Source organism: Vigna unguiculata, chromosome 3, assembly GCF_037176805.1.
Source record: "Vigna unguiculata cultivar grain cowpea cultivar isolate G323 ecotype 2 chromosome 3, ASM3717680v1, whole genome shotgun sequence".
Taxonomy (NCBI): domain Eukaryota; kingdom Viridiplantae; phylum Streptophyta; class Magnoliopsida; order Fabales; family Fabaceae; genus Vigna; species Vigna unguiculata.
Window position 1 is genome coordinate 62,732,001 of NC_140794.1, and position 22,565 is coordinate 62,754,565.

Here is a 22,565-nt window from a genome sequence, read left to right on the forward strand (position 1 = left end):
AAATAATTTGTGAAATATATCAAATTAGTGATTAGTGATTCTATAAAGTGAAGTCGTTTTGTGAAATGCAAAATATAAAATTATGTAATATGTGGCAGCATTAATGCACAAAGTTAACTATACAAAAGGATTTGCAAAAGTTTGCATTCACACAAAACTGTATTATAATATTTTTTATATATATCCTTTATTTTAAATATATTCTAATCTTTACAAATCATATTCATCATACACAATTCCCATTATAAATCTCAATAAATTATAAAAAATTATGGTTAATTCATCTAAATTATTAGAGTGACCAAAATTTATTGCATAACTTACAAAAAAAAAAACAAATAAAAGGGTTTTATATTTCACAAGCCTTTTCTCACTCCAATAGAATGTTGACAGATAAATTTGTTTTGATTATCTCAGGTACACAGAGATAATGTAATGTCGAAATTCAATTCAATTTTATTCTCTAGACTATTATTTTGTTATTTTGTTCAATCATGGACATTCCAAAGGTATGTTTCCTTAGTACAAAAAGCATAACTTTATAACTTTTGTAACTGAAAATATTCTTAAGTTTGGCATTCAAGTTTTATAATAAATTTCAGTTGAAATAAGTTTACAGTGAGTAATAGAATTTTTTTTCCATAATTTAAATTTAAATATTGTATGAAACTTAGACATTAACTATCAAAGATAATTCTTCAATAATTAAATAAAATTTTAAAATTAAAAGTAATTGTAATTTGTTTCAGGTTTTGTGGTAGTTGTGTAGAACAGTGACACATTCATGATGCACCGATATGTGTGAGAAAAAGAACTGATACTTTGAACGAATAATGTCGATAGAGTTTGTAGTCAGTGTAAGAGAAAAATAAATATAAATAAATAAAATGTCTACTGAAAATATTGTTTGAAGAGAGACCGTCAAAAGTCCAGTTCCATATAGAGATGGCAAATAAACCCGTGTCCGTGGATATCACCCGAATCCGTCCCCGTTTTGACGGGGAATCCCCGCTTTGACTGGGTATGGGTATGGGTATGGGTAATACCCGAAATTTTCAACTGGGGATGGGGATATATATATACCCGCCCAAATACCCGTCCCCGCTTAAATTACTAAACTATTTATAATTTATTAAATAATCTAAAAAATATATATAAATAAATAATATATTTACACATAAAATATAATATAATATAATATAATATAATATAATATAGTATATATACATATAAATAAAATATACTTTTATATATATATATATATATATATATATATATATATATATATATATTTACACATATACATGTAATATAATATAATATAATATAATATACATATAATATATATACATAATAATATAATATAATATATATAATATATACGTATAAAACAAATTAATCATTTAACTAGTGAGATCTTTTATAAACAAATTTATAACATTACAAATTTATAAAAATTTAAAAGAAATATATATATATATATATATATATATATATATATATATATTTATATATATATATATATATATAAAAGCATAAAATATCTACGCATATACATATAATATATATACATAATAATATAATATATATTATTATATTTATATTATTATATAATATAATATAATATATACTTAAAATAAATATATATCTATAAAAAATATATATATATATATATATATATATATATATATATATATATATATAAACATAAGATATCCACACATATAATATATATACATAGTAATAATAATATAATATATAATATAATATAATATATATAAATAATTATATATATATATATATATAAACATAAGATATCCACACATATAATATATATATACATAGTAATATAATATATAATATAATATAATATAATATAATATATATATATATATATATATATATATATATATATAACATATTTTTCATTCTCTTTGTTTTTTGTTATACACTTTGTTTACTCTCTCAATTGTCTGGATTGTTTTTCAAGATTTAATTTTGAAGGTAATTTTTCTTCTTCTTATTACATAATTTTTACTCTCTGTACATGGTTATGTTCAAATAGGTGTTCCTCAATTTCATTCTATGAAATAATTTTTAGGTTACACATTTGATTATCTTTATTTATTTATTTATTTTCATGAAAATGTTTGACTCTTATTTTGTAGCTCTTCTTTTTGTTACTTTGGTTATACACTTTTTTACTCTCTTTTAATTGTTTGGCTTGTTCTTTAAGGTTTAAGCAGATCTTCAAGGTACTTTTCCTTTTATCATAATCTTAATTATACATTTTTTTTTCCGTTATGTTATGTTCAAATGGATATTCTCAAATTTGGGTCACACATTTAATTATCTTTACTCCTTTATGATAATTTTATTTATTATTTATTTTTTGTTTCATGATAATGTTTAATTCTCAATTTTGAAAGTTACTGGAGTGTTATTCATGATATATTGGCAATTGCTTCAGTTTTAGATCCAAGGTACAAGATGGACATGTTAGAATATTATTTTTATAAATTGTATGGTAATGATTTTGATCTGAAACTTAGTAGGATTCGTCAAATGTGCTATGATTTGGTTTTGGAATATCAATCAAAAAAGAATGAAACTTCTTCTTATAGAGCTACATCATTGGAGTTGGGAAAGGATGTTGATAATGATGCGAATGAATTTTTAGAGTTTATGGCAAAAAAGAAAAAATCTAGAACTACAGTTATGAAAACAGAGTTGGATTATTACTTGGAAGAAGATAATTTGTCGGTTACACAAGAATTTGATATCCTATCATGGTGGAAAACAAATGGGTTAAAGTTTCCAACCCTTCAAGCAATTGCAAGGGATGTTTTAGCTATTCCAATAACAACTGTAGCTTCTGAATCTGCTTTTAGTACTGGTGGTCAGATATTAACTTCTCACCGTAGTCGACTTCATCATATTACTATAGAGGCTTTGATGTGTACAAGAAGTTGGATATGGAACTCAAACCATTTAGGTAAGTTACTCAAATTTATTAATATTTTTTGTTAGTATTTTTTGTGAATTCTCATCTAATATTCTACATTTGGTGTTTGTAGGTGTTAAAAAATTAAAAGGAAAAGATGTTCTCATGAGTGAAAATGAATCTGATGAAGAAGGTACATTATATTCTAGTAATTAAAATTTTCAATTTCAATTATTATATCATATCTAATTTTTCATTTTTTTTCTATGTGTAGGTGGATCGAATGCAAATGAAACCACTGATCATTTGTAAAATTAATAAATATTTTGGTTATTATAAAATTTTAGTAATGTGTAATTTTTTAGCTTTTATATAATTATTTGAATTTTATTTAGTTGTTATTTGATACTTTAATTTGAGATTTATACTATTATAATATTTTTCTTAATATTTGACATCATGAAAATCAAAAAGAGTATGTTATTTTAATATTGAATATTTTGATAGTATCATGATTCCGTTGGTGTGATTTTTAAATTTTTTTTATAAAAAATATTTAATTGATATATGGAACAATAAAAAAATGGGTATGGGTATGGGTATAAGAAAATACCCGTTACCCGGTGGGGATGGGGATGGGTCAAAAGTTGTATACCCGTTGGGTTTGGGGATGGGGATGGGGATGAATTTTTATTATGGGGATGGGGATGGGATCATGATACCCGTACCCGCCCCGCCCCGTTGCCATCCCTAGTTCCATATCGAGAATTCAAAAAATTCTTTAAATTCAAGTATCAGAATAATAATTATATTTTTCAGATATATTAATGCTCAAATTCATCAAAACAAAATTAAAACAATAACTTAATCATTTAAAATATTTACATTAAATATACATAAAATAGTAATTTGTGATACTATAAGATATATTAAAATATTACTTTTTGGACTTTTAACATATATAAAAATATACATGACCTTGTAATACTTAAATTTAAATTTTATTCATTTGACACAATACTAAATATCATCACACTAATATAATGTAAAATTATATAAAATGTTAATATAAAAAATAAAAATTTACTTCTTATTTTCAATTTATTTTTATATTTATTTTAAATTGGATCATCTTGTCTTTTATTTAATTAGATGTATATTTCAAAATTATTATTTATTTTATAAATTCCTACACAATCTATATTTAATTTATCATTTTTTGTCTTTATCTTTTATGTTTAGTATTGTACTGTATGGACCATTGGACTATCGGCATCGCAAGCCCATTGGTCCATCGAATAAGGTTGGGAGGGCTTGCACACTGAACAGACCATCGGTCGATCGGCCACACAGACGAAACAACCCATCAAGGGGTAACATCAGTCGATCGACCACACAGATGAAGCAATCCATCAAGGGTAACATCGGTCAATCGGCCACACAGATGAAGCAATCCATCAAGGAGAACATCGGTCGATCGACCACATACGAAACATTTCACTGGTCAAAGTACAAGTCTTTAAAAAGGACCACCGGTCAATCGGTCGCACAGATTAAATGTGTTTCATTACTTAAAACTGTTAAATCACAAAGATAACCCGCCTGGCCAAGCGACCATCGGTTGATCGGTCAAACAGAAAACCTGGACCAGTCAGCGGGATTAATTAAAATTAAACAAGTCAATAATCACGATTAGGGGATCATTGGGTCGTGCTTAAGGAGCCCTAATTATAGGTCCACGCTGGAAACTATAAATAGGGCCCAAAGGTAGGTTGATGAGCATCTTTGATTCGCATTTATTACAGCCATTACGATTATCGACCGATCGGTCCCCCAACTGACTTAAGCATCAGAGCCTTTTAGACAGATACACCGATCGTCTGTTCAACCGATCGAGCAAGGCAGAAGATCGCGTGGAGAGGAAGTTTTGGCAGATTACTTGGAGAGGAGGAATTGAGGAGAAAAGAGTAAAATTGAAGTGGTTTTTAGTATGAGCTTGGTCCCTACACCCGAAACAAGTATCATATCTCAATCTCAATGAATAAAATGAACTTCACTATATCTTTAGTTATAATTATCGATCTCCTTCATATCATATTGTTTGATTCGTGAAATCTCATTCAACTCTCATCCCGAATTATCATCCTTTATGTGAATTTGATACTAACTCGTCGTAGATTAACATTATCTCTTCAAAATACTTACCGTGAGAACCATAACACTGAACTTTCACAAGTAATCTTATGTTATAGAGTTATAGAGATAGTCGAGTTTGTAAAATGAAATCTATAATAAATACTTGATAGGTTTATATATTTTTTCATATATGTGGTTTATATTCATAGTCATGATTATGCTCATTGAGAGATTGTGGTTCTATATGGTTACAGGAATTAGTTTTACACATATAAGACCTTAGACACCACTTTTACACAAAAACCTTAAGGCAATGTTGTTATGGGTCTTTATTCTTATATAGTGTTTAACTGTCTTTTCTATCCAATGTGGGACTTTTGACTCACACTTGGACTATTCCCAACAATCTCTCCTCAAGGGTGAGTCCCTTGTTTTTTTTTTCTTTTTTCATATGGTATAGTGTATGAGTCTATTTATATTTTACCTCTTATTTATTAATAAAATATTATGGTACGAAATTTTTTCATATCATTTTTATTGTAACACATAACACAATACAATGATAAATAAAATTTGTGTTAGACAAAGAAATTCATTTAACAAGATATAAACCACAAATAATATAAAAAATGTCACAAAGTTATCTTCCAACAGCAACACTATAAACAAAACAATTTTTCTCATCACTTTATATTTTCTCATTCCTATATTTAATTTACAATATTTACACATACACAACATTGTAGTAAGAACCCAATATGCCACGTTCATTATTATGACATTAAATTTAATTCTTTTAGTCTCAAAAATTATCAATTCAACAATTTAACGATGTTTTCAAACAACTCATCAATCCAACATGCTTCCAATCATATATTTTAACTGAAAATTTCACAAACCACATTGATATTAGGAAAATCCACAATTTCACAACATTAAAAACTTCGATCAATCTTGCATTTTGAACCAGAATATTTTTTCACAATGATTTCTTAACTTTGTTATATTTAAGTCAATATGCAACTACAATCTTCATACTTCAATATTTAAATTTAACAATATAACTTTAAAATCGAGAGGAATTTAAGAAGATGGAATTTATCTAGAAAACAAAAAAATTATATTCATTCCAAAAAAAAGTTGCATGTATAATAAAAACATATTGATTTAAAAAATGACAGAAATTTAAATTCACTTAAAATAAAATCTGGATTATATGGTAGAAACCTTCGTACTAAACACTTTAAAACTTCAAGAAAATAAAAAAAAAAAAAAGATGAAATTTTGTTTCAGAAAGAAAGAAAGATGGAAACCCTAATTTTTGGGAATTGAAAAAAGAAAGGGGTTTAAGAAACTGTTTCAGAAGTAAAGCTCTTAAACCTTTAAAACTAACTTTTTATTATGTATAAATTAACAAGGAAAAACCGAACATTCTGATAATAATATATAATTTTCTTTTATATATATATATATATATATTTAGTTTTATACTATTTTAACTTGAAATTCATTTTTTTTCACCAGCAAAAAGTTTTACTTATGAAATAATAACTATAGGTATTTTCACTATCGTTCTTATTTAAAAAGAAATTTATAATACACGTTATTACAATCCATTTATCCCTTCTATTTTTTTTTTCTGTTAATTGTGAAATTCAATCTGAGATCACAATTTTTGCAAGACAACACTATGTTTTAATAATAAACATTGGAAACAGTTTTCTAGGTTGTTCATTAGTAACTTGTTTTTAATTTAAAATAAGAATAACTACGAGTAGAAAACAAGAGAAATATACGCATACTTATTTTAATATTTAATTTAGAAATTATAGTACTATCTATTCATATATCATTCTTTGATCAATGTAGAAATTTCTCTTTAAAATTAAAAACAAATTCAAATAATATCTCTGAAAAAAAATTTATACGTTATCTTTTTGTTCATAAGTAAGGAAGAATATTGATTGATAGGCAGAGAGGTGGTTGGTTGGTGAGGATAAGATGGTTTGATTGGTTTTCACATGAGTAGTTGGTTTGGTAATTAGTAGGTGTTCATTGAAGTGTGTATTAAAATGATTTTGGGTACTGGTGGTTTAACTGGAATAAGGACTAGGAAGAAAGGGTGATGCCTCATGCAAAGTAAAAAGTTGGAAAATGAGTTTTTGACAATTTTTTTATAAATTTGATAATTTTTTTTATAAATATAATTAAAATATATTATTTTTTATTTTTTAATTAAAATAAAGTAATTTTTTATTTAAATAAGTAATTTATTAAACTTTGTTAAAAAAATTGTTAAAGTATCATTTTCTTAAAAAGATATGATTTGCGACAAAATGATGCAGAATAACAACCTTTTTACATTGTCCCTTTTTATGCATCTAAACTTAAGTTTTATGAGTTTTGAAAGATTATGCATGATTGGGTAATTTCTGGAGTTAATTGAGGTCTATAATACATTCCATGATCCCTATGAAACGATTTTTTTTTCTATTTTCCTTAAATAACAGCTTTGAACACTTTGTTATATGTTTGGTAAACAGAAAAAAAAAAAATCATTCATTGCTTCTCTTGCAATTTTGTTTACCTCTTAATTGTTTTTTCTCATTTTTATTCATTAAATATTATAAATTTATTTTAGATTAAGCAATGATATATATATATATATATATATATATATATATATATATATATATATTGATTTACTTTTATTTTTTTTTTTTGGGAATGAAGTAAGGGGTAAGGTAGAAGAGAAGAGTGTAGCATTTATAAATTGAGGGTAGCATTTTTTTTTTTTGGACTTTTAATTAAATGTATTAAGTACAATTATTATTGAATTATAATTAATGAACTATATTATATATTATAATTATTATTAGAAATATTTATAAATTTTGCAATTTCTTGTGTTATTTTTTTTCTTTTATCGTACTCTTATTAGGTGGAGTCTACACTATGTTTGTTCCTTTTATAAATAGCCAAGTTCTTCGATGCACTTGACTTATATTTCGTTTTCATTGTGATGGATTTGTTTTTTGCTTTGGTCGACTTGTTACTCATTGGATTCTCTGCTATTTTAATAACCAACTTGTTCTTACCTAGGTTCTTATCAATAGTTTGAGCTTATTTTGAGAGATCAAACCACTCTCAGGTATTGTTGTGCTCAATCACATCGATCTCTTCATTCATTTCAAGTCACCATTTCTCATCTTGCACGCACCTCTAGTGCAACTCTCATATCCTTCTTGGCACACAATTATTCTTGCTTGAAACATCTTGTTCAAGTTTCAAATGCCTTTTATGCAAAACCTACTTATTCTCTCTAAGTTTGCTTGCAAAATTGTCTCTAACCTTTTTTTTAATTTAATGTTGCAAATCTCTTTTTACAATCTCTAACCTTTGAATAACATACTTGTCTTCTTCAAAATCTAAGTTATCCACACTCCATACTGAGCTATCCGAGCTATCTAAATGTCCCACTGGACTTTCTGAAATGTTCATTTGCTCAACAAGCTATCTACATTCTCCATTGAGCTTTCCATGTCCCTTTTCAGGCTATCTAAGATCTCCACACTCTATGTCAAGCTTTTTAAGCTATCCAGGCACCATCAAGTTGTCTAGGCTATATGCACGTCTTATTGACCTATCAATGCTACTCGACTGTCTTATGATATTCAACCTTGTTGTCGACTTATCCATTTGCTTGTGCTTGGGCTGCATCCCATCATGAACAACACTACTACTTCTTTAACTTCTTCGGCGAGATTGATTGTCTCTTCTATTTTATTTTCATATCGGAAATTTTTTTGCGAAATGTTCAACCTTACTTGCCACAACTGAAGCAATCTGATTTGCACTCCTTTGCACAATGACCATATTTGTCACACTTGAAACACTCAACACTTGAGTTGCTTGTCCGACCTTCTGTCTATTGACCTCGACCTTGATCGCACCAATTTTGTTAACCGAACTGTTCTTTCTCTTCTTGTCCTCCTTTGCCTCTATCACCAAGATTGCTTCCTATACCTTCTCAATATCGTCTTTTGTCTTAAATGTTATGAACTTCTCCCTTTATTTGAAGTAGTTGATCAAATGGCTCCCACTTGTTCTTTTGTTGCTCGTGTGCTTCAAGAGACTTGACAAACTATTCAGCCAAGAACGTTAACAAGTCTTTGGACTTCTCAATAGCACAAACTATATTCTTAATGTCATCACTTAGCAACCTTAATATTTTTTTCGCTACTCGCTAGCTAGTGGGTAGTATTTCTATGTTTCTTCCGAGTTGGTTTTCCATTGTTTCAACATGAGAGTTGTACTCGGTTACTCTTTCAGTCTCCTTCATTCTTATGCTCTCCAACTCCCCCCTATGAGTTTGAAGTCGAACCTTCTTTACACAATCATTCCCCTTATATGCCATCTCCATAATGTTTCATGCTTATTTTGAAGATTTTGCAATTGCAATCTCTCAAATTCAGACTCGTCCACAACTTGATACATGATGTATAAAGTTGTTTTGTCTTTCACACACACCTCTTTCAACGCTTTTAACTAGACATTCTACCAATTCGTGGTGTTGGTTGGTTCTTTGAAACCATATTCAACCACCTCCTAATTTTCTTGAGAGTTAAGAACCCTTTTTCTTTAGACTCCAATTATCATACTTTATCACCTTTGTCAACTTGGGCTAGCATATTGTTTGCAAGGTTGGTCGTCTCACTCAAACTATCTATCTCTCAAGCACTCTCTCTATAGTTATTTCTTAGGCACTCGGACATTCAAGTTTTTTAGCTTTAACATTAATTTGTTGACATCAAATGTTTATGAAAATATATTCATTGATATTATGATTTGTGAAATATTTTGAGCAGTAGATAAACTATTTATAAACTTTTTGTCTTGAACCTTCAACTACATGCATTAACACAACTACTACCAAAATTATCAATGAACTCTATTACACGTTGTAACCAAAACATATTGCATTTGAGTTTATCCAACAATTACTATTTATTTAACTTTCATCCTCTTCTCCTCCCATCATCACATGTGACTGACGGAGGCTACTTCCACCATCATTGTTTACTTCCACGATGGTGCTTTGCGCTGTTCTCAACAATTTCGATAACTTACGATACAATAACCCTCCCAAAACGACATTGTTTTGCGTTGACCTTGTAGAGTGTCAAGAATGGAAGGACAAGTGAAGAGTTGATGAGTTGAAGGGCAAATATGGAAAAGGAAGAAACACAAAATCTCAACCCTCAGTTAAAGAATAATAAATCTAACGGAAGAGAATTAGTTGCGTACCAGTACACTTGTCGTGTGAATATCAGAACTAAATAAATTTACCGGGAACTCCTCGCGAACCACGCAGCTTCCATTCTGATAGTGATTTAGAAGAAAAGGAAGAAACGGAGTAGAAGTGTAGAAGCATTATCATTCATCACAGTGGAAGATGCCGACACGTTGTGAAATATGCTGCGAGATAATGATCGCGATCTTGCTTCCACCAATCGGAGTTTGCTTTCGCCACGGTTGTTGCAGCGTGTGTATCCTCTCTTCCTCTCTCTGTCTTGATCTCTCTCTTTCTCTCTCTGCGAGATCTAAGACTGTGATTTCGTTTTTGCAGGTTGAATTCATCATCTGTTTGCTCCTCACAATTCTAGGTTATATTCCTGGCATCATTTATGCTCTCTATGCCATTATCTTCGTTGATCGTGACCAGTATTTTGATGAATACAGGCGTCCTCTCTATTCGCAATACTGATAGTTTAAGTTCGAATGCATTATTGATGTTCATGTCTTGCTCGTGTGCGTAGCGTAACTACTACAAATTTAAGTTCATGTGCTTATGGTTTTGTAATTGAAATTGAAATTGCTTATGGTTTGTAGAATCTATTGTTTTCTCTCTTGAAGCTTCAACAATTTTTATGGAATCAGGATTCTTCTGTGATGCCTTTTGATTTAGCGTAGATCTATGACTTCAGCAATATAGTAGCATCTAGAGTCTTTAGTTTTTAGGGGTTTGGACTTTTTAAATCAACACTACGTAGTTTTGGGGCTGTTGGAAGTGATTCAAACGGATAAGAGGAATGTACTGTTTTATTAGCTGTTGCGAACTGTGGGAGTGATAACTGATACAGTTAATTGATTCATTTCTGGTACGTCTTTCATTCTCTCTACTGTTGATTCAATTGATTAGTAGCTGTTTCAAGATCTAGTTAGCAACGAGGGAAACCCTCATCTTTCATTAGTACTTAATTTTCATCTCAGAAAAAAGATTCTCATTCTCTGACAGTTTCACCTTCTCGATTTAATTCTGTCATGGCAATAGAGCTCCTTTCCTAGGGTGCTCTGTTACTGCTGTATAAGATTCTTCATCTCTGATTCTTGAGTTCTTTCTTCGCTGTTTGGTTACTGAAATCTTCATATTCAAGTAACCGTGGTGAATCCAAATCGGATTCCGGGACCTTCTATCCCTTTCCACGTGGATCCAGAAGAAACCTTAGTGCATTATTTGGTTTCTTCTTGGTGTGGTCATGGATAGAAAGGAAATATTTAAGCTTACACAAAAGAAGGCAAAGGAAGAGTTCTACAAGTTAGAAACTTGTAAGAAGGAAAGAGATAATAGCTTTCATGTAATAAATTATTTGATTGTGTATAAGGTGAGCTATGAAAGATACATGAGACGACTTCCTTTTGTTTGGTCACATTTATAAGAGGAGGCGTGTTTGGCTTTCTTCCCTTTCTACAGGCCTCTTTACATCTAGTGTTTAGGCCATTTTGTAGACACTTATTATACTTTGGGAGATAAAAGTCATTTGCTTGCAAGAGTCGTGAATTATTGCAAGAAGTCGAGAATTTCTATCTTTTATATTCTTATATTGAGAACTAAGTCTCAAGTGGATGATCACCTTGCTTATCGCCTTGAGTTTGAGTGGCACAATCTTCTTTCTAATTCTTAGTTTCTTTTTGTCATGATCTTGGTTTACATACAAGATAAGTTAACCTCATCTAGGTATTTCTATCTTGTTCTTTCGTATTCTTTCCATTAATCTCATACACTCTTTTGCTTAGTTTCTTCTTCCTATAGGTTATGCATAACTACACTCTTTTTGCCAAGTTTCTTCTTCCTATTGGTTATGGCATAACTACACTCTTTTGCTTAGTTTCTTCTTCCTATAGGTTATGCATAACCAACATAGCTTTGGCCATCCTGCTCCAACCAAACACCACCTTGAAACACCATCTAAGTTCACTAAAAACTCCTCCACCCTCGAAATTCATTTTCGATCACAACCCCCACAAAGAACACCTACAACTATCAATATTCAAGCAAGATCTTGAACTCTCTCTTCCTTAAAGCTTTCGCAAACCTCTGCACCAAAACCCAACCAAGAAACCTTCGACAACCCATCAAGAAACTTCTTTCAATTCAAACCAAAGGATGTGCTAGAAATCTAATGCCTTAAACCATGGATTCCTCCCTTGGAACTTGAGATAGTCGATCCACTTCTTGGAGCAACTTTCCAAGGTTCTCTTCACTGCTCCACATGTTCTTTCAATCCAAACCAAGGGATGTGCTAGAAATCTAATGCCTTAAACCATGGATTCTTCCCTTGGAACTTGAGATAGTCGATTCACTTCTTGGAGCAACCTTCCAAGGTATCACTGCTGCACATGTTGAAGATTAAATTCAAAGAACAAGCTGCCTTTTTGTTGATGAAAGTCTTCCTTCCAAGAGGAAGAAATTTGATCTTAGTTTGAAAATGCATCTTTTTTGTTTTTGAAGTCAAGCAGAAAGAGTATTTTTTGTTTTATCTAAAATTAGAGAAAAATTTCTTCCAGAGGGTTGTGATCTTATGTGAGAGTAAGTTTTTGTACATCTCAACCAATGAGACTGATTTTATTTCCTAAACACTAATTCTCCGAATGATCAGCCAACTTACTATATCTTTAAAACATTTCATTTGCACCCCTAACACAAATGCAACGAATAATACAAATTTGATCAATCAACCAAAAAATTCAAAAATAATACAAATCTGACCAGACAACCACAATTTCAACGAATTATAAAAAATTCTGATCAGTCAACCGAAAATGATTCCAACCCTTCCATAATTGATCCTCTGGGTTCAGCACCACCTACATCAGTATCTTCATCGAAGCACTTCAGCACTAAAGTATGCACAGGACTCATTGTTCTTTAACGAACTTTACAACTGAACCCTTGTGTTTGGAGTCACAGGTTAGGTATCCACTATCTAACTCGAAGATTTTATTTTATTTTTGTATTTCTTCCTCTCTCAATCCTACATCTTATGCATAAGCTATGAAAAATATGATATCACTATCCATGCTGAATTATTTGCTTTGGAAAAGAGCCAATCCGCTCTCGAGCTGAACTAATTACTTTAGAAAAGAACCAAACCAAGACACCAACTTCTCTCCCACCACAGAAGATGACAATAAGATAAAGCTAGGTTTTCAAGTTGAAGCACCATGCAGATGGCACGATGGAAAGGTATAAAAAAGCTTGATTAGTTTCTAAGGGGTATGCGTGGATTTATGAAATTGATTATTAAGAGACTCGGTCAAATGGTCAGGAGGACCATTAGGAGGGCTTCTATCACTTGCTTTAACATTCAACTGGCATTTGGACGAAGTTGACTGTCTCCACCTGCTTAAGCAACCATCTGTCTCACTTAGACAGGTTTTTCAATTTCTTAATCTGACTACATGGGAAAAACACAGAAAAACATCATAATGCCCAAGGACATTAATTTCCGAAGTTACTATTAAAATGACTAGTTTTTCCTAGCTTCTTGAGACGTTCAAGGTCACAGGCATAAGAAATGTCTATAATCTGTTCGGTACTCGTTGTGTACTCTGCGATTTTCAATTTGTTACTGCTATGTGTTGACCTCTTCGAAATTAGTCATGTGAAGGAATTGATGAATGTAAAACTAAGCCTCAAGGATATTGGTTAATTCAAATTTCTCCTTGGCTTTGAAATTCTCGGGTGTCAACAAGGAATCAATCTTATCAATGAGAATGTGCTCTTGCTGTCTAGCTAATTTCCACAGCAGTGAATTGCTTGGCAAAGCTACATATATATCTAGTCGGGAGAGTCTTTAATCTCCCGGGTACAAGGCCAAATATCTCATGGAGCGAGTCACTGAGCCAACTTTTACAGTCTCCAACTATCCTTCATCGTCAAGCAGAAATGTGGCTTCTCAGATATTGGAAGCCACTTTGCAAGCTGAGCTCCTCAACTTAAGGATTTAGCGTTGCAATTGCAGGTATGCTAGTTTTTTCTTTTCTTGGAGTCATCTCTTTTCTTATGGAAAACCAAAAGGCAGAGTGTGTGTGAGGTCTCCTTTGAAGCTTAGTATACGGGGCTTGCTCAAGTCACTTGTGAAGCACAGTGGATTCTGTATTTACTGTGACTATCCATCCATATTGCACATAACTTACAATCCGTTCCATGGCCCAAAACACATTCATTAATGTGAAAGAAGGTTCAATCTTGGGTCTTGTGTCTGCTTTCTACTGCAACAAACTCAGGTTTCTACATTCTAAGACCCCTCCTGGTCTGTTTCAAAGTCTTGCATCCAAGCTTGGCATGTTTTGGATATCCACATTCCAGCTTGCAGGAAGGTGTCAAAGTGATAACTAGTAATTGTTAGTTAATTTGTTTAGGCTTCTGTACAACTGTCAATTCAGTTAATTATAGTGTGATTGGAAATCCTTTTCGAGGTTTTCCAGCTAAAAATCCCATTGGCAATAACACTAAAAAAAAATCCCCTTTCGAGGTTTTCTAGCTAAAAACCTTTTACTTTTTTTCCCTTTACAAATACAAAAATACTTTTTTAACTATTTTACCTCAAGTGTCGAATAATCTCTTTTCAATTCCATCATCCAAACCAGCAAAAGTAAAAGCAAGGAAAGACGTAAATTCATGTTTTACGACATAACTCAATTCTAATCCTGCGCTTAGCCGGTTGCTCTATCTAGTTGCGCTTATTCGTTAATTTAAATTTAATTATTTTATGAATTAACATAATTATTTTACTATTTTAATTTTTAAAATTCAAATAATTATTTATAATAAAAATTATTTAATAATAAAAAGTTATTAAATTATTTATTCTTATAATTATTTTATAATTTAATAAATTTTTACTATAAAAAGTGGACATTATTTTTAAAGAAAGTGAATAACGTAACAAGAAAAAAAAACATTATAGAGAATTTAAAAATTATACGTAGGCCAAATATTTCAGAAAAAATAAAATCAAAATCTATCCTTCATTATATCCAGCTTTAAAACAGGGTATGAAATGGAAACACTGTAATAAACAGAGGATTGAATTGTAAGTGAAATCTGATCCCAAAGGAAGAATGAACGCGGAAACTGAGCCAAAGGAATCTGAGTCAGATTGGGGCGAGTTGACTCGTGAGTTACTGATCAACATCCTCTCTCGACTCAGCGTTGAGGATCGATGGCGCGGCACCATGATGGTCTGCAAGTCATGGTTCAACGCCTTCAAGGAACCCTCTCTTCACTCTGTTTTCGACCTTGATCCCCAATTCGACTCACCCCTCGAGTCAACTCGCTGGTGGACCCCCCAGTTCGAGGCCAAGATCGATTCCATGCTTCAATCTGTCGTCAAATGGGCCCAATCCTCTCTCACCCAGATACGCATTCGCCACTGCTCCGATCGCTCTCTCGCCCTCGTCGCCCAAAGGTTTCAAACTTTCTCCCAAATTCCCGTACCCATTGGTTTGAATGTTTGAATGTTCGAATGAAAAGTAATGAATGTTTTCTTTGTAAAATCAAACTAGGGTAATTAGTATTTTCACGTAATTTTAGATCATTTAAATCAAACATGTCATAATTCGTTATGGTAGCTTTTAAGATTTCAGTAATATATATTCTTTTTTCTTTCTTTTAAATTAGGGCTTTGATTCCGAAATTCCAATATTTTAAGCCGCGCGTTTATGTGTATGTTCCTTCAATTGTGAATAGAACATTAGGTTGGAGCATTTTAACACTTTTTTAAATATATTTGAAATTCAGATGCCCGAATATTGAGGTGCTGTCTATCAGAAGCTGCCCTCGTGTGACTGATGATTCTATGTCTAAGATAGCTTTGAGTTGTAAGAAGCTAAGGGAATTGGATATCAGCTATTGTTATGAGATAAGCCATGAGTCATTGGTGCTGATTGGAAGAAACTGCCCCAACCTAAAGGTTCTCAAAAGAAATTTCATGAATTGGCTTGATCCTTCCCAACACCAAGGCATTGTTCCTAATGAGTATCTAAATGCTTGTCCACAAGATGGAGATGATGAGGCTGTTGCAATTGCGAATTCCATGCCTGATCTTAAGCATCTTGAGATAAGGTTCTCCAAATTATCAGCCAAGGGTCTCAATTCCATATCTCAGGGATGTCCTAACCTTGAGTTCTTGGATTTGTCTGGGTGTGCTAACCTAACTAGTCGAGACATTGCAAATTCTTCTTCTAGTTTGGTGCAGTTGAAAGAAATTAAGAAGCCAAATTTCTATATCCCCAGGTCTGTCTTCCACACTGAAAGGTATGGACATTGGAGTTTATATGATGAGAGGTTTCAAACAGATATTTTCCGAATCTGACAAGTGAGGGGAAGATTCATCCAAGATATAAACACTCTGAATCCATCACTTCATCTTCTTTCTACTGCTTTGTGAAGATCTTAGTTGGGTGTCTAAGGTCATTGTCAATTTGTCACAGTCAAGTATATATTGTAGAAATTATAATCTATGTAATTATATGTTGTTTGACTTCCATGTATTTGGAATTATTTGACTATATGTGTTGTCTTGTCTCAGGTTCCCATAATGGATTTACCTGATAGTATTCTAATTGTCTCAGGCTCCCATAATGGATTTACCTGATAGTATTCTAATGTACCATAAATTGTCTCAGAAATTAATGTTAGTACCCTCACTGTTGCCAAATATATATGCTTATAGAACATTTGTCTGCAGCTACAATTTGAATAGATTTCCTTGAGTGAATATTGCCTTGTTATTGTAGCTACTGTCATTGGGTAAGTTTTTGATTCTGATGTTTGAGATGAGTTCACTCCTTGTTCAGAATGCTAGTCCTCTCTGTATGCTTTCATTTTGTATCTAGACATTCAAAAGAGTTTTTTTAATTCGCCAACCTCTACATTTTATATACCTATTCAATTTTATTTTATTTTTTGAATAAAGGTTAAATATTTTTTTTTATGTGCCTATTCAAAACATGTACACGGTAACACGATAGGAGTTAAGCCATAGTATAGTAGTATCAGTAAAGCTTAGCAAATACATGTTAATGTTTGCGGTTATTGTATTGTAGTGTTATAAGTAATTTTGTATACATGTTTTGCAAGCTTTTATTTTGTTGAGTATTATTATTGGTACCGTTTATATTGATATACATTTATCTTCTACAAATATAAAAAACAATAAGAATTTCACTTCTAAAGTTAATATAAATATTTATCTTTAGTGTGTGTAAATCGATACACACTTATAAAAGTTATACGTTTGTTATGCATAGCATTATACATTATTAAAGTAAAGCATGAGTACAAATAGACAAATTAAAGCTGCAGATGTAATGTTTTATTTTATTATATTTTTTATTATTGACTAAAATACCAAATAACTTCATCAAACCACAGAAAAAGTAAAAGACCATGTAAAAAGCTTTTAGCTAGGAAAATTAAACCGAGAAAGTTTGAAGGTGGGATAATGTTTTTGGGTGGCATGGTAAAGCAAGATGAAGATACAGGTCTAAGGAATTGGATAACCAAAAGTGATGCCGAAACAAGATACCCGAGTGCTGCCATGAATTGGCAGCAACCTGATAAAAAAGCCGAGAAGAGCTAATGCTACTCACCATGTTCACGAGCAGGACATTTCAGCAGCGCTCGTGGGCAGGTTCTCGCTTACACGATTTCAATTACCAGCATCATATTCTCTTTTTCATTCTCATCCATAATATTTTTTCCAATATCCAATCATGCTTAGCGAAAAAGGCAATTAATTATATCCGGTTTAAGCTTCAGAAATGATGAGACACCAGCAAGTTGTTTCGCTAATTCACCTGCGACTCGGTCCATATAGAGCGCATATAGTCCATTTCTTCTTTCTAGAAGTTCTAATGCTTTTCTTGCCTGAACAATTGATGTCACCCAATCTTCAAGGAGCACTGAAATGCCATTGTTACCATAAGTTACCGCTCAGTTTAAATTTTTTAAACTTGCTTCATCTTTATGATAGTCAGTTGGCAAGAATATACAGTAAAAACGTAACAGTAGAGAAAAATGCTAAATGTTGGCTCACTTGTATTTGTTTTGGGTCAGAAAAATCAAGACCAGATATGTCAATTAATTAGTTAAGTTCGGTATAAAGTATGAAGCATACCGTTGTCAAAATCTTCAGCTTTTGACCACTCTAATAAGTAATCCACAACCAAAAACTCGATAAGCTGGATCCTGATAACCGCATAAAAAATAGATAAATTGTTGTCTTTAAAAACATCATCACTTTCCACGAAACCTGTGTTGAGCCATTCGTTATGATTTATGAATTTGGACATTATACTATTGCGCTTTTGCTAAGAACTTACATTATAAACATACATTCATGCATTTCAGGAAAGTCATCGTCAAAAGGATCACAGAAAAGCAAACGTTCTGCTAGCACCAGAAGTCTTTGACACACTGAAAGAATTGCCCGCTGACCAATATAAGGCTCGCTTCCAAGTTTGCGGATCAAATGCTGAACACAAAATTGAGCATTGGTGCCAGTGTATTGAGACCCTAGAAGATAAGTATTTAAAAGGAACGGCAAAAAGAAAAAAAGAGACAGTAAGTCAATGATTAGAATGATCAAGAAATAAACGGTCATAAAATGGCGAGGGCGAGAAGCTACAGCATAAAAGATCACAATGGCTACAATTTTACAGTAGTTTACCGTTTTACACATCGACCTTAAAAAGTAATCTACGATTATTCACATAATCTTAAACTATCCATACCATTTTCTGCCAAGGACGTGCACATCTGCCTAATCAAACGTGTAACTAGGCTGTTGACAATTCCTTCAACAAGTTCGTGGTTCCTTCCCGTAGATAAAAGATTCTTCAACGTAACTTCAAAAAAGACATACAAATATAATCTTCAGAGTAAATAACAAAGAAATATGATCGTGGGCTAGATTTGTTATGGTGATCCATAACAAAAACCTAAAAATCAGAGTTAAACTTAGTATAGCTCAAAAACTAAATTTGGATGTAAATCGCTCATAGCTCAAATTACCAACTTGATGTGAGAATGGGAAATAGGGACCAGTACTAGGTTACCTTACAGTTCATCATACTCTTTAATGGGAGAGTGGGAGACTGATCATGATCTTGCATGTTTACAACATAAACTACTATGAAGAGGAGTTAGTTAGAATGATAGCCAACGCCCTAAGTCTTGGGTTCACAATATTTCAATTATTTAATCGAACCAAAAGAAATGGAAAGGCTAAATTGCTGTTCCAAAAAAAAAAAAACAAAAACAGTAAACGGAATATAAACTCTGCAGCTTGATACACCGGATTCTCAAATAAATAGCACATAGTGGTTTCAATTTCTTAATTAGAAAAAGAAAGGTCGGAAAAGCTTTTCAATTAGTGAAATGAGAAGCATACCTAATATAAAATCTACAGCTTGATGTGCTAGATTTGCAAACTTGGAATCATCCACCTGCAAACTAAGTTGAATACACCACGTGACCAAAAAAAATACATCAACAAAGCATGTCACAAACAATTATTTGTTCACATTCTATTCAATATCACCAGTATTTATGAACTCTGCTAAGAACTGCTGATAGAGAAAGAATGAAAGACTTAGAGGGTGAATTTCTCATAAATTCATTGAGCAACAAATATATAGAAAAGAAAAAAGATAACAATATATAGTAGCAGCAAAACAGGCTAATAAAAAACTTGCTAAACCGCTAAAAGATAACAAAAATTCAACAAACTGTATAATCCAAATAACTGCATTATTCAAATGTTTGTATAGATCATTTCAGGAAAATAAAATACTAAAAAACACTGAAGCATCCTAACAGGTGATGGCGAGCTGCACAGGTCCACGAGAAAATCAACAGAGGCCCTAAGCTGTTCTGCTTCATCCTCCTTGATTAAACCTGCGGGTTTTGTTTCAAATCAGAAAACAAATTTGGTACAATTCCTTGCACTTAACATCAAACATTAGCCACGACATCCTGAACTATTCGATAAAACACCGTTTTAATTACAAATAATGAAAGAGGCAAATAATCTGCGTGATTCACCACACAGTCTAACACTTAGTTGTTTATAACTATCTGTTAATATGTACCTAAAGAAAGCCGCTGCTGACTTGAAGAAGGAGAACCTATTTTTCTCCTCCTTTCCTTGAATCGCACTACAGAAAGCCAATTTGTCAAAGGCAATTCAAAAAACGTAGTTATGTAACAAAGTAGATAACAATAACGACTATGATTAAACCTTGTCTTAGAAATCTGCGTCGAAGGACATCGCTGAATCTACTGTCACAACCAGTTCCGTGATGCTTAGGGTTTACTTCTCCGAAATTGTCGAAGAAATAGCACTTGCAAGCAGCACTCTCCGGAAACAGATCGCAGTGCGAAGCATCTACATCCAGAAACTCAGAATGAATCCGTGATTTCGAGTGAACGTGAGTGTATACGCGAGAGAAATGAGAACGAACCTTGAGCGTTCTTGACATCTTCTCTGAGCTTCAGGATCTCTTGCTTTCTTTCTTTAGCCTGAGAATCCAAAGGTGAATAAAACTGAAGATTGGAAGGCATTAAATTGGAATGAAAACGAAAGAAGTGTCTAACCTTTCGCTTCCAACGAAGAAGAGCGTTAGACTGCGAAGGAGATAGCGCACCGGAATCGTTTCCATTTTTCAGAATCTTCGATCTGAGAAGTGATATCGCCACCGCTAGCTTCAGCGATTCATCGTTCCCTCTTGCATCTTCCTTCTCTGCCATTTACTTGAACACCAATCCAAATCAAAAAGGCGCCAAACCTGTTGGAGTTTTACATTAAAATAAATAAATAGATATGGAAAAAGTGTATATATTGCACTCTACTAAAAAAAAATCAAAACAGCTATGATATATTTACACTTTTAGGTATTCTATATCTCAAACAATTTTTTTTATTATGGTATTTTTTTTAATGATATTTTAATCTATTTTTAATTTATCATTTCAATCATTTTTAAATTATCATATTATATTATTACAAAAAAATTTCACAACTTCAATCATCCTTAAATCATCACATCATATCACTCCAAAAAATAAAAATATATAATTGAAGGAGAATTGAAATGATAAATTAAAAATAGATAAAAATAAATTGAACGAAATACTATTATTTAAAGATGAGTGATTTAAAGAAATATAATGTCATCATGTTGACAAATTTAGTACAAAGAATTTAAGTTTAAATAGTCATTTGATATTATTTTTGGATCAATTTTTTCAGTTTGCTCTTATTTTTTATTTTTTTTCGATTGAATCTAAATTTTGAAAATGTGTTTCTACAACCTAATTCCGTTAAAATATCTCGTTTTTTACAGTGAAGTGTTACTTAAATGGTCATTTTAGCTCCTGTTATTTTTTTAAAGTTTATAACTCAAGTCATAAATTAACTTTAATTTTTCTAACATATTGTTATTGTTATCATCTATAAACGTTAAGTCATAAATGATCTTTGTAAGTATTTTCTTTTTCATGAATTCTTACTATTTTATATTTTGTATTTTATAATTATTTTAATAAAACTAAATAAAAAATGAAGCTATGTTAACTTGTGCAATTGTTAATTATATATGATACTTGAAAACATCTTATTTATTTCTTACTTAAGCAACAACAATTAGGGATAGAAGATGCATTTACGCATATTCTTTAAAAGCATTTTAAGAAAAAAAATTATAGATTGATCGGATATAGATACGAGTAATATCCCTCTCAAATTACTAACAAAATTTAATTTTTTAGATAACATAAAAGATTTAGGATCAAGTTTTCTTTAATCATTAGTTTCGTAATTCATTTCTAAAATGCATACTTAATATATTTTATATTATCTATAATTATTTTACTTTTTATTTAATATTTATATAATTATAGTTTTTTCTTGATATTTGGTATTGCTTTTGTCATTAAATTTGATAATATCTAACTTGTTTAGTTGTATTTTTTATTAGTTAGAAATGTGATGAGATGATAAAATGCGTACTCGTTATCATCCCGATCAACAGTTGCTGTGAATTGAAAAGTTAAGATAGAAACTTAGAACTAAACTACACATATTTTTTAAACCTTAAAAATAATTATGTCAAATTAAGAATAAAAACATATTTA

General features: G+C 31.3%; 3 protein-coding genes across 3 annotated transcripts; 2 read left to right on the forward strand and 1 right to left on the reverse strand.

The window, feature by feature from the left end:
• Positions 1-10,411: 10,411 nt before the first annotated feature.
• On the forward strand, positions 10,412-11,033 carry LOC114177740 (PMP3 family protein At4g30660-like). The gene is made up of 2 exons (XM_028063242.2): positions 10,412-10,625; positions 10,710-11,033. Exons 1-2 carry the CDS (start codon positions 10,536-10,538, stop codon positions 10,845-10,847), a joined length of 228 nt encoding a protein of 75 aa, XP_027919043.1. The 5' UTR covers positions 10,412-10,535; the 3' UTR covers positions 10,848-11,033.
• A 4,372-nt stretch (positions 11,034-15,405) lies between these two features.
• On the forward strand, positions 15,406-17,087 carry SKIP1 (SKP1 interacting partner 1). The gene is made up of 2 exons (XM_028063241.2): positions 15,406-15,834; positions 16,167-17,087. Exons 1-2 carry the CDS (start codon positions 15,488-15,490, stop codon positions 16,738-16,740), a joined length of 921 nt encoding a protein of 306 aa, XP_027919042.1. The 5' UTR covers positions 15,406-15,487; the 3' UTR covers positions 16,741-17,087.
• A 720-nt stretch (positions 17,088-17,807) lies between these two features.
• MPS1 (multipolar spindle 1) lies at positions 17,808-21,221 on the reverse strand. The gene is made up of 10 exons (XM_028063240.2): positions 21,027-21,221; positions 20,894-20,951; positions 20,671-20,817; positions 20,522-20,587; positions 20,248-20,327; positions 19,822-19,876; positions 19,163-19,276; positions 18,752-18,944; positions 18,547-18,617; positions 17,808-18,331 (listed from the first exon to the last, which is right to left on the reverse strand). Exons 1-10 carry the CDS (start codon positions 21,177-21,179, stop codon positions 18,147-18,149), a joined length of 1,122 nt encoding a protein of 373 aa, XP_027919041.1. The 5' UTR covers positions 21,180-21,221; the 3' UTR covers positions 17,808-18,146.
• Between the last annotated feature and the right edge of the window lie 1,344 nt (positions 21,222-22,565).